Source organism: Podarcis raffonei, chromosome 9 (assembly GCF_027172205.1).
Source record: "Podarcis raffonei isolate rPodRaf1 chromosome 9, rPodRaf1.pri, whole genome shotgun sequence".
NCBI lineage: Eukaryota > Metazoa > Chordata > Lepidosauria > Squamata > Lacertidae > Podarcis > Podarcis raffonei.
The window spans coordinates 59,316,256-59,333,471 of NC_070610.1; the positions used below are offsets into that span (position 1 = coordinate 59,316,256).

General features: G+C 46.2%; 1 protein-coding gene across 1 annotated transcript in view; it reads right to left on the minus strand.

The window, feature by feature from the left end:
- Positions 1 to 17,216, minus strand: part of BANK1 (B cell scaffold protein with ankyrin repeats 1) — a 165,066-nt gene that overhangs the window by 22,423 nt on the left and 125,427 nt on the right. Inside the window, exons 8-9 of the mRNA XM_053403349.1 lie at positions 6,934 to 7,042; positions 4,144 to 4,431 (exon numbers count right to left, since the gene is read on the minus strand). Of these exons, the coding sequence (XP_053259324.1) occupies positions 4,144 to 4,431; positions 6,934 to 7,042 (397 nt within the window). The remainder of the gene's footprint in view (positions 1 to 4,143; positions 4,432 to 6,933; positions 7,043 to 17,216) is intronic.

Here is a 17,216-nt window from a genome sequence, read left to right on the forward strand (position 1 = left end):
ATTTGCCTAAAAATTGCATATACTGTACTAATTTGTATGAACAGGGGCTTCTGGTTGAATTAAGACTTTGGGGGACTGGTGTCTCACCAGGGCAGATATTTTGCACTGTTGACATAGAAATTTTGCAAAAACCATTCTCAGTAAGCCCAGATTCAAAACTGCAGGGGTGGGGGGACATCATGGGAGAAGCGTAGCTCTGACTGAGTGAAAAACAACCAACAGATAAGATGCAAGAAGGGTTGTGCATGTACAGTAAAAAACACACACGAAAATCCTTGGGTTGAGTAAGTGTTTCCAAGGAGGTAGAGATGATGAGGTGCTGGGGTGGCAGAAGGTGACAGAAGGTGGTTCAACAGCCAATTTTCCTATATAGGGAAATTCTTTCACAGACCCTTTTTTGCACTCTACCCTGTAATGCATTACTGAATAAGAAATCTGACTGATTGGGAATCTGGTTTGAGTCTCCATATTGAACTTCCAAAGGGGATTTTCTCCCACACTGTCACTACACCAAGTGTTTGTTTTACCAGTTGTTTTTAAAAGAGGGGACAAGAACAGATATATCCTACTGAGGAATGAAATCTTCACTGAATGTGCTTGTGCTGCAGTTTAGTGGCAGCTTCCCCTGCCCGAACTCCCAAAGAACCCTGTGGAATGTAATCTGGTGAATGCTCTAGCCCGACACACGAGCCACTAGTGTGGAGAACCATTCTGTGATGAAGCAGGAGTGGGACCACGTTTTTAGCTCTACCCTTCCCATTGGGGCTTCTTCCACCAACACCTGCTCATTAAGCCCCTGCACGTGAACAGTTGCTTGCTCATTGAGGTTCCTTGGCAAGCACCTGTATTCAACTTCAGGTCTAAGAGTCTGGTCTTGTTTCAACACAAAAATGCCCTAGACAAGAGTATCCTATGAAAAGGGCTTCTGTTGGAGATGCCTGATTTCCTCCCCTTGCAGAACCATAGTCCCCAGGAGCTCCCTGTGGAGTGGCGATGCCTTTTATTAAGCCAGTTCAAGTACAGATGCTCTGTACAGAAGGTTTCCTCTCAGCAATACCAAGGTTCCTGTCAGCATCTCTCCTCCCTTTTCTGGAACTGGTAGAACATTGAATCCCCCCCAAGGAACCCAGCTATTAGATTCATAGAATTCTATGGTTCTAATAGTTAGAGTACAGTGGTACCTCGGGTTAAGAACTTAATTCGTTCTGGAGGTCCGTTCTTAACCTGAAACTGTTCTTAACCTGAGGTACCACTTTAGCTAATAGGGCCTCCCGTTGCTGCCGTGCGATTTCTATTCTCATCCTGAAGCAAAGTTCTTAACCCGAGGTACTATTTCTGGGTTAGCGGAGTCTGTAACCTGAAGTGTCTGTAACCCGAGGTACCATTGTACAGTGGTACCTCGGGTTACGTACTTAATTCGTTCCAGAGGTCCATTCTTAACCTGAAACTGTTCTTATCCTAAAGCACCACTTGAGCTAATGGGGCCTCCCGCTGCCGACGCATTGCCGTGGTGTGATTTCTGTTCTCACCCTGAAGCAAAGTTCTCAATCCGAGGTACTATTTCTGGGTTAGCGGAGTCTGTAACCTGAAGCGTCTGTAACCTGAGGTACCACTGTACTAGGGAAGGCTGTTTTAGGAAATGGCTATTACAGGAGTATTGAAAGAAATGCCTCATACACACAAGGACTTTTCACACACCACACAGCCATTTGTTATCTCTACACATTTTGTCCTGCTCTGGAGAGTAGGGTTCGAACCAGTGGCTTCTAGTAACAAGAAAGGAGATTCTGACCAAACACCAGGAAAAACTTTCTGACAGTAAGAGCTGTTCAACAGTGGAGCAGTCTCCCTTGGGAGGATGTGGACTCTCCTTCCTTGGAGGCTTTTAAGCAGACGTTGGATGGCCATCTCTCATGGATGCTTTAGCTGAGATTCCTGCATTGCAGGGGGTTGGACTAGATGACCCTCGCAATCCCTTCCAACTCTACAATTCTATGATTCTATGTACAAGTGTTTGTGTGAAAGAAGCTCCAAGTGCCCATTCAGTTCAGCTACTGCATACAGAGCAATGCGGATAGTAAACCCATTGAATGCAGCACATGAAAAGACCTACAATCAGAGATATTTCCTTGATGACTGTTAACGAAAGGCAAATTAAAACAGAGAGCATTGGAGAAAAACAAGTGTGGCATCCTGTGTTTCATATGAAGAAGAGTCCCTTCCCAACTTGCCATTATTATTATTATTATTATTATTATTATTATTATTATTACTCCACTATGTTAGCACTCTGACCTCCCAGCTTCCACAGGGGGCACTCATGCCACTGGCAAACAAAGGATGGCAGCAGTGGGTTGACTCCAGGTTTCTTTGCAGCTATTCTCCTGCAGTACCAGCAGCAAATGACCCTCTAAAGAATGTGGATGGATGACTCATTACAGTTTCTCTTTGAAAAAGAAACGATCGCACCCCTCCCAAAGATGAAACCAACCTAATGCTTCACAGAAACACAGCGCAATTAAACTGAAAGATTCATACAGAAAGCGCTTCAGAGGGATTCTACTTCATCCCCAGGATATTAACTGGCACCGCCTGGAGTTAGTGCGCACGTCTGCCTGCTTAGAGACACATCCGTGATGCAATAGAATTATTCATGTGTGGCGTCGCCATGTGCCAGTTTGGCGGGCCAACGAGCCATTCCAAACCCTTTCCAATAAATCCTTTGATCCCTTCTCCCCTCCTCTGTCGGCTGCTCTTGTGGGAACAGTGGCACTTCAAGGGTACAGCCACGCAAAAGGTGATTTGGCAAGAGAACAATATCTTTATCATGGGCAGCAGCACCCACCATATTTTATGGCAGTTAAAAATCCCCCAGACTATTTTGTCACAACACTTTGCGCATTTCTATGTGAACCAGTTATACCTGTATCTATATCTAGATCCAATATTGATAGGGCTGGTTCAGGTGATATTTTCTACAATAGCAGGGCTCAGCAAACTTTTTCAGCAGGGGGCCGGTCCACTGTCCCTCAGACCTTGTGGGGGGCCGGACTATATTTTGAGGGGGGGAATGAATGAAGTCCTATGCCCCGCAAATAACCCAGAGATGCATTTTAAATAAAAGCACACATTCTACTCATGTAAAAACACCAGGCAGGCCCCAAAAATAACCCAGAGATGCATTTTAAATAAAAGGACACATTCTACTGTTGTAAAAACACGCTGGTTCCTGGAGCATCCACTGGCTGGATTTTGAAAGCGATTGGGCCGGATCCGGCCCCCAGCCCTTAGTTTGCCTACCCATGTACAATAGCATTCAGAAACTTGGAGGCCTCCATGCATTGCAGAATTACAACATGTGTTGCCCCTGACCATTGGCTATGGTGGATGGAGCTGATAGGGGATGAAGTCGAACAAGATCTGGCTCCCTGTTCCTGTTCTAAAATTATTCTGCTTTACACTGGGTGACCCCATTGACAGCATTGTGTAGATAGCCCAGTCAACGCTGGCACAATGACAAGGTTGGTGCCAGGCAGACCTCCCTATGGAGAGCATTTAATAAACAAGGAGCTACTACAGAGGAGGCCCCTGTGGGAGGGCATTAAATGCTTCACATGTGCAGACCTCACTTTTCACCATATGTCTCAATGCAGAAAAAAATAAAATGTGCAACATGCAAAATTTAAAATGAGTTTTAAACATCAGAGAGCAGAACATCGGTACAGCACTCATGGTGCAAAGGCTTTCTGAAATGAAACCACTTTAACCCGATGTCTGACCCTTAACAGGAATGGTTTCTGCCTGGTTTCTAATGGGAGAGAATTCCACAGAGTCGTGCTCAGGTCAATGCAGGAATGCTACTGGTGCTCCCCCAGGCAAACTCAGTGATCATCTTGGAGCGTACTGGTGAAGGCAATCCTGGGCCAAAGTTGCTTTATACACTAGTGCAAGAACCTTGAACATGCCCCCAAAGCAGTTGGGAAGTTACTGCAGGTCTTTTAATGCTGGTGCCATGTACTTATGGTAGTCTGTTCCCATCCCCAGCAACAGACAGCATAAAATGGCTGCACAGAAATATCTAGATTAATTAAATAAATACTGCAAATATTTTGGGAGGATTTGTTTGCTTTCATGACTCCGTACCTGGGGTCCAGTTGAAAACCTCATCTTGTCTTGCGGTGGTAAGTGGGATTCGAGGCGGCAAAGGTGGCCTCTCAGGGTAGACCACATTTCTGCTTCTTCCTTTAGGAGCCTTCTCCTCCTCCTCCTCACTTGAGCATTGTGGATTTCCCCCTAATTTATTTTCTTCTTCTTCTTCTCCTGTTTTAGCCTCTCTTTCCTGTTCCTCTCCATCACCAACCATTCTCGAGTCCTTCTGGATTTTCCAGCAAGCTCCAGGCTGTTCTCTTGGGTTTGGCCTGGCGGCTAATGCTGGGGAGGACATATTATCATTATTTCATTTTAAAATACAGTATGCCATCTGGAAACATTTCATATTTCACAGATTTCCACTGAAGCAACGGCAGCACTGCTTATAAAACTTTCATGAACTAATACAGTGGAAAAGCTGACACATGTATAACTCCAGTGAAAAAGCACCTAAAATATTTATTAAATGAATGGTGGAGGTTTTTATTAGATTTTGTAACTTTCCTGTGTAACATATTCATGCTTGTGATAATGCTAGGCTTTCTCCAAATGGTGGTGGAAACCCAGAACTGTGTCTGCTCCCCTTCATGCGCCCCCCCCCACTCCGAGCTCAAATTGCTCAATTATGAATGCAGCACAGCACATAGGAGTGAGTCGAGCAGGCTATAACTTATGCAGCTGTATGGGGTTATATATTTTTAATAGACTGTGACTCGCCAGCTTATCATTTGGCATTCTTTAACATGGAATAAATGTTGCCCTTAGGAGAAGAAATGTTAGAATTGCTGCAAAGATGGTCCTTTAATGGGTTTGTGAGGCCCTGGTGTCTCACTGAGCACACATATAAAGGATGAAGCCATCCAGGGTAGTGGGGAAGGCAAATGGCTTCCACATAGTTGGGTTTTTTTAGAGACAGTCTCTATTTTGGATGAAATGATGCCCCTCGTGCATTCCATTTGCTTGCAGCTGCAGTTAACATGCCTTTGCCCATTGATAGCTGAACTGCCGACATCTGAGGCTAGGATATGACCCAGCTACTTGGCACTGGCTTCATTTGAGAGGTCTGGCCAACTACCAACAGTGGCAAAACTAAGGGTCATTATAAAGATATAATAAAGTGGCTCCCCACCACCCATGAACCACTTGAAAATGGCTATGGGTCTTGGTAGACCTCTTAGTGATTTCACTGCCTGTTTGTAGCATAGATGCTGTATACTTTTTAACTGCATTTTATTGCTGGGAGAGATCATCAGGGGGTTTGGGCTGGGCGTTCTTCAATATGCGGATGATACCCAGCTCTACCTCTCTTTTAAATCAGAACCAGTCTTGTGTGAGTGTCTGGAGGCAGTTGGAGGATGGATGGCAGCTAACAGATTGAGGTTGAATCCTGACAAGACAGAAGTACTGTTCTTGGGGGACAGGGGGCAGGCTGGTGTGGAGGACTCCCTGGTCCTGAATGGGGTAACTGTGCCCCTGAAGGACAAGGGGCACAGCCTAGGAATCATTTTGGATTCACAGCTGTCCATGGAGGTGCAGGTCAATTCTGTGTCCAGGGCAGCTGTCTACCAGCTCCATCTGGTAAGCAGGCTGAGACCCTACCTGCCCGCAGACTGTCTCGCCAGAGTGGTGCATGCTCTAGTTATCTCCCGCTTGGACTATTGCAATGCATTCTACATGGGGCTACCTTTGAAGGTGACTCAGCAATTAATCCAGAATGCGGCAGCTAGACTGGTGACTGGGAGTGGCTGCCGAGACCATATAACACTGGTCCTGAGAGATCTGCATTAGTTTCCAGTATGTTTCCAAGCACAATTCAAAGTGTCAGTGCTGACCTTTAAAACCCTAAATGGCCTCGGTCCTGTATACCTGAAGAAGTGTCTCTACCTCCATCATTCAGCCCAGACGCTGAGGTCCAGCACTGAGGGCCTTCTGGCGGTTCCCTCACTGTGTGTGAGAAGTGAGGTTGCAGGGAACCAGGCAGAGGGCCTTCTTGGTAGTGGCACCTGCCCCGGGGAACACTCTCCCATCAGATGTTAAGGCAATAAGTAACTATCTTACCGTACTTTCAAAAGAATTCTGAAGGGACATCTGTTTAGGGAAGTTTTTCATGTTTAATGCTGTATTGCGTTTTAATATTCAGCTGGGAACCACCCAGAGTGGCCAGGGAAACCCAGCCAGATGGGCGGGGTATAAATAATATATTATTATATTATTATTATTCTTTTTACTTCTTATATTCTGTCTTACAGTATCACAAATCGAATTCCATCGAATTCAGATGGTAGGGGTTCTTCACAGACCACCCGAAGTGGATGACCCTTTGGGAATTCCTGGGGAGCTGGTTAGGACTGGCTGCCAGGGACATGGACTTCCTGACAGCTGTTTTGACAATGCAGTGCAGTGAGGAACCTAGGTTAGTCCAAAGGAGGGACTGGTACCAGCCTCCTTTTGCTACATAGCCAAAGGTGCTCCTTTCTAGACTCAGATAAGGAGAGATGGTCTTCAAGACGGCCACTGGAGTACCTGTGGAGTCCTGGTGCTTGTGTGCCGTTTAGGGCAAGGGATGCTAGTGGTAAAACACCAGGAATACCAGAGGATGGAGTGTGCTCAAGGGGAGAAGAAAATGGTTAATGGCAAAAAGCTAATGTGCTTTAAATTAACTAAGGTAGAAGCTGCTCACAAAACTGTAGCTCTTCCCTGTGGATGTACGCATTAGGACATATAAATTTATATTGTCACTGTGGAGAAGAAGCAGTGTTGGAGATCTCTATACCAGAAACGTACAAAGTCCATTGCAGAGAGATTCTGAGCTCATCATCACCACGTAAGTATCATCTACTGTCTCGACTTCTTCCTCCTCCTGATTGTTGCTTTCCTTGCTGTCTTCTTTTATCTGGGAGGGAAAAGACCAAAGAGTGCTCAGTAGCAGGAGTGTCCATCAGGGTTTCAGTGCAGGCCAGAGAGCACAGTTCTGGAGCCAGCCATGCAGATATCCCATCTGGTCCCCTACTTTCTGCAGAACTGGTTTCCCTCTGAATGAGCTTTTCCTTAGCAACATCTGCTTCAACACAATCCAGTTCTGTAAAAAGCGTAACAGGAGACAAAGGAACACAGGGAGAAAACATAAAAGGTTGACCCCCTAATTGCAATAAGTTAAAGCTGACAACTTGTTGGCATGTTTGCACAGGAATTAATCAGCTTTTTGTGTGTGTATGTTGGTTTGTTTTGCAAGCAACACTAAGCATAGACCACAGCAAAAATCCAAAGAGCTATTTTAGGAGTGCCCAAGCATACCTGGTGCAGCAGAACTTCTATTTGATAAGCATAAGCCCCAAGGTCCTGTCAGGGAACTGACATCGGAGCTAGAGGCGAAGAGAAGGCTCTCAGATGATGCTGGAGAAGGGCCCAGCAGGGAGAGAGGCAGCTCAGTAGAGGGGGAAGCAAATCAGTGCAACACCAGGGATAAAGGGAGGCAGATGGGGGAATCGGCGAGAGGGCTCCAGGACTCTTCACTGGACACCAGCGGGGAGAGCACAGGTCCTCCGCTACCCACGCCCTCCCTGCGCAGAAGATTTCCGCGCAGTGAGAGTTGGAGGGCGTCAAACAACTTTTATGTTGGAAGAGGTTTAAGAAACGCCCACTGACGGATTCTGCTAGCGACTGAGGCAGCCACGGTGAGAAGGGCTGTCCAGTCAGAAAGGTTTAACAAGGCAATTTAGCCTGGAGAGGCGGCAGCTTACGCACGAGCAACCCCATACGCATTACAGGTCCCTTTGGCTAGAGGAACTAATCTGGGAATAGGGAAGCTGAGGCATGTGGGTCAGTGTGGCTCTCCCGTCCTTTGTAACTGGTCCTTAGGACTCTCCCCAAGCCACAAACCCCTCTGCCCTTTGCTTTGTATCCCCTTTGGATGTTTTTTTGCCTGGCCAGAACATATCTATGAAATCTAATTCTAAATTCCCACTACCAATATACTAGAAGCTAACATATTGCTGAGGTTGGCCCTCACTTTACTCTGTTCTTTGACTCTCAGTCAAGGTACTTGATTTGATTGTCTTTGCCCTGTATCAGGATCCCTCTATTGTCAGAATCAATGTTGGCCCTGGGCCATTTGACGTCACTCCCTTTCTGATTTTGGGGCCAGCGCTCATGTGATACAAAAGCTCTGGATAGAAGATTTCTGACTGGATCTCATGATTTTTATTTTTTTAAGTGCCTTTCCCATTCACCACACCCCTTACAAATGGAAAAAAGATGGCACCATATATATTTCCCAGGAGAGTGACTTTGGCCACTACCCAAAAGCTTTTATTGATGAGCCAAAGAGCAGAACCCCAGTAGCTGGTTGTATAGCATGTGCAATCTCATATGGATGCAAGATTCTTGATACTCAAAAGGTGTACACATTCTGAACAAAAAATAAAGTCTGCTTTCAGCAGCTGAATGATTTGACTGATACACTACACTTGTATACACATTTGTTTGTTTTGCATATTTTATTCTTTCTCTGCTAGTTGTGGGAGAGGAGAAGCAGTTATGCAGGCACAAAAGCAACCCCCTGCCCCCCCAAGGCGATCCCAATAAACCCCCTTTATGGTTTTGTACATTTCACCTGTTTTTACAGCCATGAGGTCTAGAAACATGTCTCTGCTTCTATGAAATCACCCTGCTGAAACACTACCCAATGGGGCAGAACCATGATGGATAGGTAGGTAGCAAATTACTTTTTGTACTCACTTTGAATATTCTATCTGTTAGGGGTGCTAGTCCACTATCCAGTGCACCGGCAAATTGCATTAGGTTGTATTCTACTTACAGCAGACCTACTGAAAATAATGACTAACTTAGGTTTAAAAATTTCAGTGGGTCCACACTCAGTATAACCTACTTGTGTACAACTCAATGCCTTTTTGTTTTGTTGTTCTCTGTTCGACTCTGTGAGGGCTTACATTATATTTTATTTTTTTCATTTTAACAAGGTAGTGCATCGTGTACTGCCTGGCATTTGCTTTTGAAAAAAGAGAAGACATTTTCAAGGCTGGAATTTAAGGAGCATATGTTGGAACTCCCTCCCTTATGGAAATTTGCCAAAAGCCTGAACATCTTTTAGACATGTTGTAAGATCTTTCTATTCAGGTTGGCCTTGGCTGTCAGGCTTTGATACCTGCTCACCTTTTGAGCTGCTCCCCAGGATCATTTATATGAGCACAATTCTTTCCCAGGCCAGCAAAATACATGAGAGCAAAGGGATATCCACAGGATAACAATTCCCCTGTTTTTCTCACTCAGTACTACATCAGGCCATTATGGGAGTCAGAAAGCTGTGTGTGAGACTGCCAGGAGTCCCTCAGAAGTGGTTTGCTGTGTTGAGCAGAGCTGCTGCACTAGCTTCCTGTCAGGTGGGTTGATGAGAGAAGGCGGGATGAGGTGGGGTGGTTGATGCAGTGCAGTCACACTGGTGGAGCTGATCCGGCCCTCCTGCCAATGCATTTGCTGTGTGCCAGACTCCCCACTGCCACGTCTCTCACCCAGAGTGGTGCATGCTCTAGTTATCTCCCGCTTGGACTACTGCAATGCGCTCTACATGGGGCTACCTTTGAAGGTGACCCCAAAACTATAATTAATCCAGAATGCAGCAGCTAGACTGGTGACTGGGAGTGGCCGCCGAGACCGTATAGCACCAGTCCTGAAAGACCTACATTGGCTCCCAGTATGTTTCCAAGCACAATTCAAAGTGTTGGTGTTGTGCTTTAAAGCCCTAAACAGCCTTGGCCCAATATACCCGAAGGAGTGTCTCTACCCCCATCGATCAGTCTGGACACTGAGGTCCAGCTCTGAGGGCCTTCTGGTAGTTCCCTCCCTGCGAGGAGTGAGGTTACAGGGAACCAGGCAGAGGGCCTTCCTGGTAGTGGCACCCACCCTGTGGAATGCCCTCCCATCAGATGTCAAGGAAATAAACAACTACCTGACTTTTAGAAGACATTTGAAGGCAGCCCTGTTCAGGGAAGTTTTTAATGTTTGATGTTTTATTGTGTTTTTAATTTTGTTGGGAGCTGCCTAGAGTGGCTAGGGAAACCCAGCCAGATGGGCAGGGTATGCATGCATGTATGTATGTATGTATGTATGTATAAATAAATAAATAAATAAATAAATATCACCACCCTCCCAGTAAGCAACAATGTCCCATCTGCTCCACCCCACCCAGTGATCTGGTCTCCCCTCCTTCGGGGGAGGAGCATGGGAATTCTTAGTGAGAATTGCCCTCAGGGCTAGAAAGCAAGTAGCACAAGAGAGGCCCATTGTTACAGTACCTCACTCGTATCTGACTCTGAGGATTCCAGTTCAGATGTCCTAGCACAGAGGTCAGGCTCAAGTGGCCCTCCAGGGCTCTCTATCTGGCCCTCAAGTCTCTTCTACTCACCAATCCCACTTTGCACCCTCCTTGGGCATTTTTGCCTGACTGGCACATACCACTGAGTTCTGATAACACCTCTAGTTTGATTGGATGAAGGCTAGAGAGAGGTGTGTGCATTTGTTGCTCCACCCACTTTCATCTGTGCCCACCATTAGCATGTGGCCTAGAAATGAATGAGGCCATTGGGCTGTAAGAAACTTCCTATTCCTAACCTAGCTTTCCCCCTGCTCCATCGGAGTCAACAGCTGCTCCTATTTAAGGCTCAGTCTGCTGCTGAAGCAACATCTGAGCTCTGCTCTCTTGATATCTCCAGCTTGAGCCCTGCATGGAACTGTCCATGGTATCTTCCCATCCTCTCTGCTGAGGTCAGTGCTCATGACAGAGAGCAGTGCCTCCGTATCCCTATCCATCTCAACTCATGCTTCTTGAGCAATCGGAGAGGATTCTAAAATGTATTGGGAACCTTCATGAGTGCAAGAGGCTCTCCAGCTCATGGAGGGTGATGAGAAAGATGACAACGGCAGTGAAGCTAGCACACCTGTCCCCACAGTCCCATCTTGTGATTAGATTACATGCAGTGTTGTTGTTTTTTGTCAGTATGCATTGGCATGGTGTACCGCCACCTCTGTTCTCCCTGCCACCACCTCACCGCCACCAACTGCCTGCTACCCCCCCTTTGCTTCTTCCTCCTCCTCCATCGCTGCTGCTTCCCACGACTGCAAGCACAGCCTCCCAGAGCTGCTTTGGCACGACCCCCCAAACAATGTCAAAGCATCATTCATCAGTGACCTTCCCAGAAGACGTTTTGGTGATTGTAAAAGTCACACCAAAGCGCCTCTGCTCTGGCACATCAGGCGCTGGTAATGATGAAGAATCCCACCTCAGCTGTTTGGCTTTTTTCCCTAAGAGAGAAAAGACACATATCTCTATAAGAAGTATCTATTGGGAGGAAAATATGGTTGATAGAGTGGAACTATGGCTGGGAAAGAAAGAGTTAAACAGCCTCCCTTCTCTGCCTGAGGAGGTGGCATCAAGATCCACATATTCATATGCATAACGCTCAAGAATTCAACATTTCAATCTATTTCAAGGCCCAGTTAACATCAGAACATAGATTCTGGGGCTCAAGTCAATGGCTTATCTAGCACAGCATCCTGTTCTCACAGTGACCAACAGACAGGAAACAAGCACAACGGCACTCTCCTCACTTGTCATTCTTAGCTATTGGAATTCAGAGGCATACTGCCTTCAACAGTGGAGGTCGATCATAGCCATTGTGGCTAGTAGTCACTGTCTGTACAAACGCCACTGCTCTACATTTGATATCAACTTTAATTTTATTTTTTGCATTTTAAAGTTGTAAACCACCTTGGGTGCCTTGCGATATGTAAACGCAATGTAATCCATTAACCATTTTAAGATGTCCATTAAGAGTCCCAGCTTTCTCTATCATATACTAGTCTCCATGACAGATAACCCTATCCATCCTAGCTGGAATAACTAGAAGACAGGATCACACTGTTAGTCTGAAAAATGCAGTATCAGTATTATTATTTTTGACAAATGCCCAAACCAGATAGCACTCCAGCGGTGTTTGTATTGCAAAGTGCTGCAATATACAGCTCATAAATATGAATGGTCTCTAAAAACTTGCCAGGTATGGCAAGTTTCTTCTTCCTCAACCAAACAAGCAAAACATTTCCCATGCCTGTTGATTAATTTGTTTCTTGTGCTATATTGACCTTTAAAATAAAGTGAACAACAACAAAAACAGCCCTCCGCAAATGAAAGGTCTCTGGAATTAGCCCATTAAAACTTGCACTCAGTTCTGCTCAGTAATTCATGCACTTCATGTTGTTTGAAGAGTACAGTTAAATCTAAAACCTTGAACGGAATCCAAATCTTTTATGTTTTCTTTCCCTCTTCTCTTTCAATCGACATCCAAGCCACCAAACTGGCTCCCTTAAAACTGCACAGGCTTTTGCCTAAGGACGGAGGGGAGAAATTCACTTTTGTTTGCATTTTAATGAGAAGCTACCCCATCTGCACTTCTCAGACCAATATGCAAACCAAAACACAGCTGTCCTTCAAAATTTGAACTTCTCTGAATTTTGCAATGCAATTCTCCAGCCAAATAATATATCTGCAAATAAGAACGCATATATTATGCATAAGATAATATTATGCATAAAAATGCACAAGATTAAAAAAAAGAGGTAAGAAGGGAGAGCAGAGAGGGCCAATCACTAGCTATAGCACCTAGACAAGAAACTGAGCAGACAAACAGGTCATGTGGTCATTGTCTTCTCTATGGTCAGATATATTGTATTGTATTTGAATAATTATTGCTCATGGTAACAAGACATCTCCAAAAATAACAGCAGGTTTCAAAAAATAGGAGCTATCCTGGTAAAATAAATGTATACAGTCAAGCCAACAGTGGCATATTTTCTGTCCCACAGTGAAATGGGTAGTTTAAATCGGTGTAATGGTGGATTGCAGCGCTTTCCTCCAAACTAAGAACCAAGCTAGAAGTAATGCTAAACTACGAGTAGGGAACCTGTGGCACTCTAGATGTTGTTGCTGATGGGAGTTGATCCAACACTAATGGCTACTGCTCAGGGAAGATGAGAGCTGTTATCTAGCAATATTAGCCAACCAACCAATCTTTAGTATGATGATCACAGATCAGCCACGTTCAAAAATATCTAGAGGGGCACAGGGTCACCATCCTTGCACTAAACATGTTGTTAGAAACCACACCAGGATTTTTAAACAATAATCAATAGGCATGTCACTACTACCCCTCAATGTTTAGCATGTCCACAGTATGAAGAGAGAGAAGATTTAATTCTTGACTTCCCATGAAATCCACCAGCCCCAGCATGGCTATTAGCCTTGGATAACACTCCCACTGTTCAGAAATAAAGCATCATCTGGTTCTGCAAACTTAATCAACCCAGAAACAATATTTCCTATTAAGTTAGCAATGGCTCTCTAAGATTGCTCCTTGCTATTACGGGAAAGCAAGTCATATCTGATGCAATATAGATACACATCTACCTATTGTCTCCCAATTCTCATTTTCTCTTCTCTAAAGACTGAGGACTAATTCTGCACTCACCCTTATTCACAGAGTCTACAAAACAGAATGAAGGGAGCTGAAATGAGAATTTTGAATCACCCTGTACACAGAAAGCACAACTGGGGGGAAAAATGTTAGCAATTCCTGTTTTGTTTTATTTTCTTGGTGAAGTATTTTGCCTTCTATTTTCAGCAGTTTTTTTCTAGATGCCAAACATTTCTTTGTAGAACATTTTGGCAGCTCTACATGTTACACAGCAGATATCTAGCAGATACCTGCTCCGGTAAGCCCAGTGTGTCCAGAAGCAGCATTAACAACATTTTATAAACCGCTTTGAGGTTTTATACAATCAAGTAGTAAAAAAAATAATGAAATAAACAAACACATTTTTAAAACATCTATGTACGCATCAAGGAGTAAGTGTAATTGCAATGTGGACACCAGTTTTTCCTGCTGCAGCTTGGGTGGCATACATCTTTAAACACCTGTCTGCACACCTCTGGAAACCCTACTGTGATAGAACCAGGGTTTCCAGAAGTGTGTATACAGGAAGAAGTATAGGTAAGGTAAAAAGGTAAAGGACCCCTGGACGGTTAAGTCCAGTCAAAGGTGACTATGGGGTTGTGGCACTCATCTCGTTTTCAGGCCAAGGGAGCCGGTGTTTGTCAACAAACAGCTTTCTGGGTCATGTGGCCAGCATGACTAAACTGCTACTGGCACAATGGAACACCATGACAGAAGTCAGAGCGCACGGAAACGCCGTATACCTTTCTGCCACAGTGGTACCTATTTATCTACTTGCACTGACGTGCTTTCGAACTGCTAGGTTGGCAGGAGCTGGGACAGAGCAACGTGAGCTCACCCCATTGAGGGGATTCAAACTGCCAACCTTCTGATCAGCAAGCCCAAGAGGCTCAGTGGTTTAGACCACAGCGCCACCCGCATTCCTAGGAAGAAGTATATTTGCTCCTTAACATGTATACACTTCCCCAACCTTCGCACTAGGGCAGAGAAAAAGGAATAGATGTGTATGTGACTTTTCACATGAAGTGTGCCTGCATGAGTGTGTATGAGAGAGATGCATGTGTGATGTGGTCTGAATGTATGTGGTGAGTGCATGCATGTGCTGTGTGTGAGAGTGTGTGTGGTTGCATATTTTCCTTGCCACTGGGTACCAGGGAACTTTTACTCAGTACTTGTCATTATTAGACAGCAGCAGCATCACTGTGTGAACTTCACAACCAGGACCAGCAGGATGTATCTGACTGCATGAGGTTGTCCAGGGCAGGTTGGGGGAGCAGCATCAACTGCAAACTCTCTAAATTTTGTGTTATGCCATGCCCCCAGGGCAGCCATGTTGTGGCTGGTGCCCATGGCTCTTTCTCAAAATTCAAGACAAACCCACAGATCAAAAAAGATTGGCAGCTCTTGTATAAATGTGACATCTTCAGAATCATAGTGTAGCTATGAACTATGCAATCAAGCCTTGCAATTAATAATAAACATTCAAAAATGCAGCTCCCTAGATATTTAATGATTGTTCAGGACAAAAATCTCTTTGTTTGTAAGCCACTGTCAGAGGCTCAGGAGCAGAAGAGCAGGGGAGAGAGCAAATAGAGAGCGGAGGAGAGGAATCAGAGGGGAGCGTAGGGGAATATGACAGTGGACCGAGAGATTCCATGAGCTTCTCCAGCGAATCAGAAGATTCCCAGGAGGGGGCGCCTATGGTAAGGGCGAGGCGAATCCCAGGAGGGACGATCCATAAACAAGGAACCAGAGGGGAGTCCCAAAGGAGTAGCGGAGGAGTAGGGCCAGTTCCCCCACCAGAGCACAGTGGGGGGGAAGAGTCACGTGAGTCAGGACCAGCTTCTCCTCCATCGGGGAGTGGGGAGACGGAGGGAAGGCCAGGTCCAGCTAGCCTCCCCGAAAGGGGGAGCAGTGACACAAGTGTAACGGTCAGAAGGAAAGTGGGAGGCTGCGCGCGCGCGCCAAGTTCAAATGTGGAGGAGCGCGGGACAGCAGAAAACCCGGATTGGGAGCCAGGTCCTAAAGCCCGAAAGAGGGGGGGGGAGGAGTCGGGAGAATCAGCGTCAGAAGAATCTCGGAGGGCTGAGACTCCGACTAGCAGAAGGACCCAGAGAAAGAAGGAACAGAGGAAGAGGTGGAGTAAGGCTAGAATCTTAAGCTGGTGTCAGGGGGGAGGAGATTCAGATGGGACTTCTACGGTCTGATGGATAGATGTAGCGTTGCGCGCTGCGCGTCTGGAAATGAGACTGAACCTCAATAAAGACTTTTTAACTTGAGCAAGAAGCAGCGTTGGTCTTGTGTGAGCTGGGACCTTGGGCAGCGCTGACAGTAAGTCCCATCCCTAGATCTCTGCAAGCTCACGAAGATAGGCAAAGATGACTACAGAGGAAAGGGTCAAGCAATTGCAGGAAGCGGTCTCAACGCTCTACGCAGAATTGGCTGCCTCTAAGAAAAAAGAAGAAGACACAGCTGCGCTCTGCCAGGATCTGCAAGCCAGGTGGGACAGATGGGGAAAGGAGGGGCAGCTGGGAGCCAAGCCGGAGGGAGTTGGCCTCGGGAAAAGGGGAGCGAGCCTTGTGACCCATTTTGACGGGAACCTGCAGCAGTACCCTAACTTCAGAGCAGAAGTAGTTTTCGCGATCAATTTGCTTCGGAAAGATTTTAGAGATGAGGAGGAGAAAGTGGGTTTCATAATCACTCATCTGCATGGGGAAGCTAAGTCGTGGCTGCGAACCTTGTTACGCGAAAATGACCCCGCCCTCAAAGATTCAAGCGCTTTTATTGAAGCCATGGACGCTTGCTTTAAATCAACGGTGGATGTGGATGTCGCTAGAAGGGAAATGCATGGATTGCGGCAAGGAAAAGCAACGGTGCGCCAGTATCATTCCCGCTTTTTTGGGTTAGTAAATGTGCTGGGCTGGCAGAAGGACTCAGCTGCTGTCAGGGATCTGTTCTGGGAGGGGCTGAATGGAGCCGTAAAAGATGAGCTGGCGAGGGGGGAGAGACCCCAAAATACAGCAGAAGTAGTGCAAAGGGCGCTCGCAATTGGGGTGCGCCTGGAAGAACGCCCGTGGAGCAAGGAGGAGGGGCGGAGAGCAAACACGCCAGTTAGAATGACTCCCTTCCTACCCAGAGAGACAGAGCGCGCTCAGTCCACGCCTGCTCTGATGAGGGGAGAGGAGCCAATGGAAATCGGAGGTGCAAGGGCTCAGACAGCAAGCAGAGCCCAAACACCAGGAGCAGTCAAGGCGAAGGCTCCTAGAGGGAGCAGGAAGTGTTACATCTGCGACAGTGCACTGCACATGGCCAAAGAGTGTCCCCAGAGGCTCCAGAAGCACACTGCAGCTTCAGCAACTGTTAAAGGAGCAATTCAGCAGGGAGTAGAGCAGCAGGGAAACGGCGACGCCTGGTTGGAGATGGAGGCACTGGGGCTCAACCAGGCGAGTCAGTGAAGCAGTCCCCAGAGATTTTGCAGCCCACAGACCCCCTCCCACCCAAACCAGTGGTGCAACTCACTGCATCGCTCCAGCTGCCCGATGG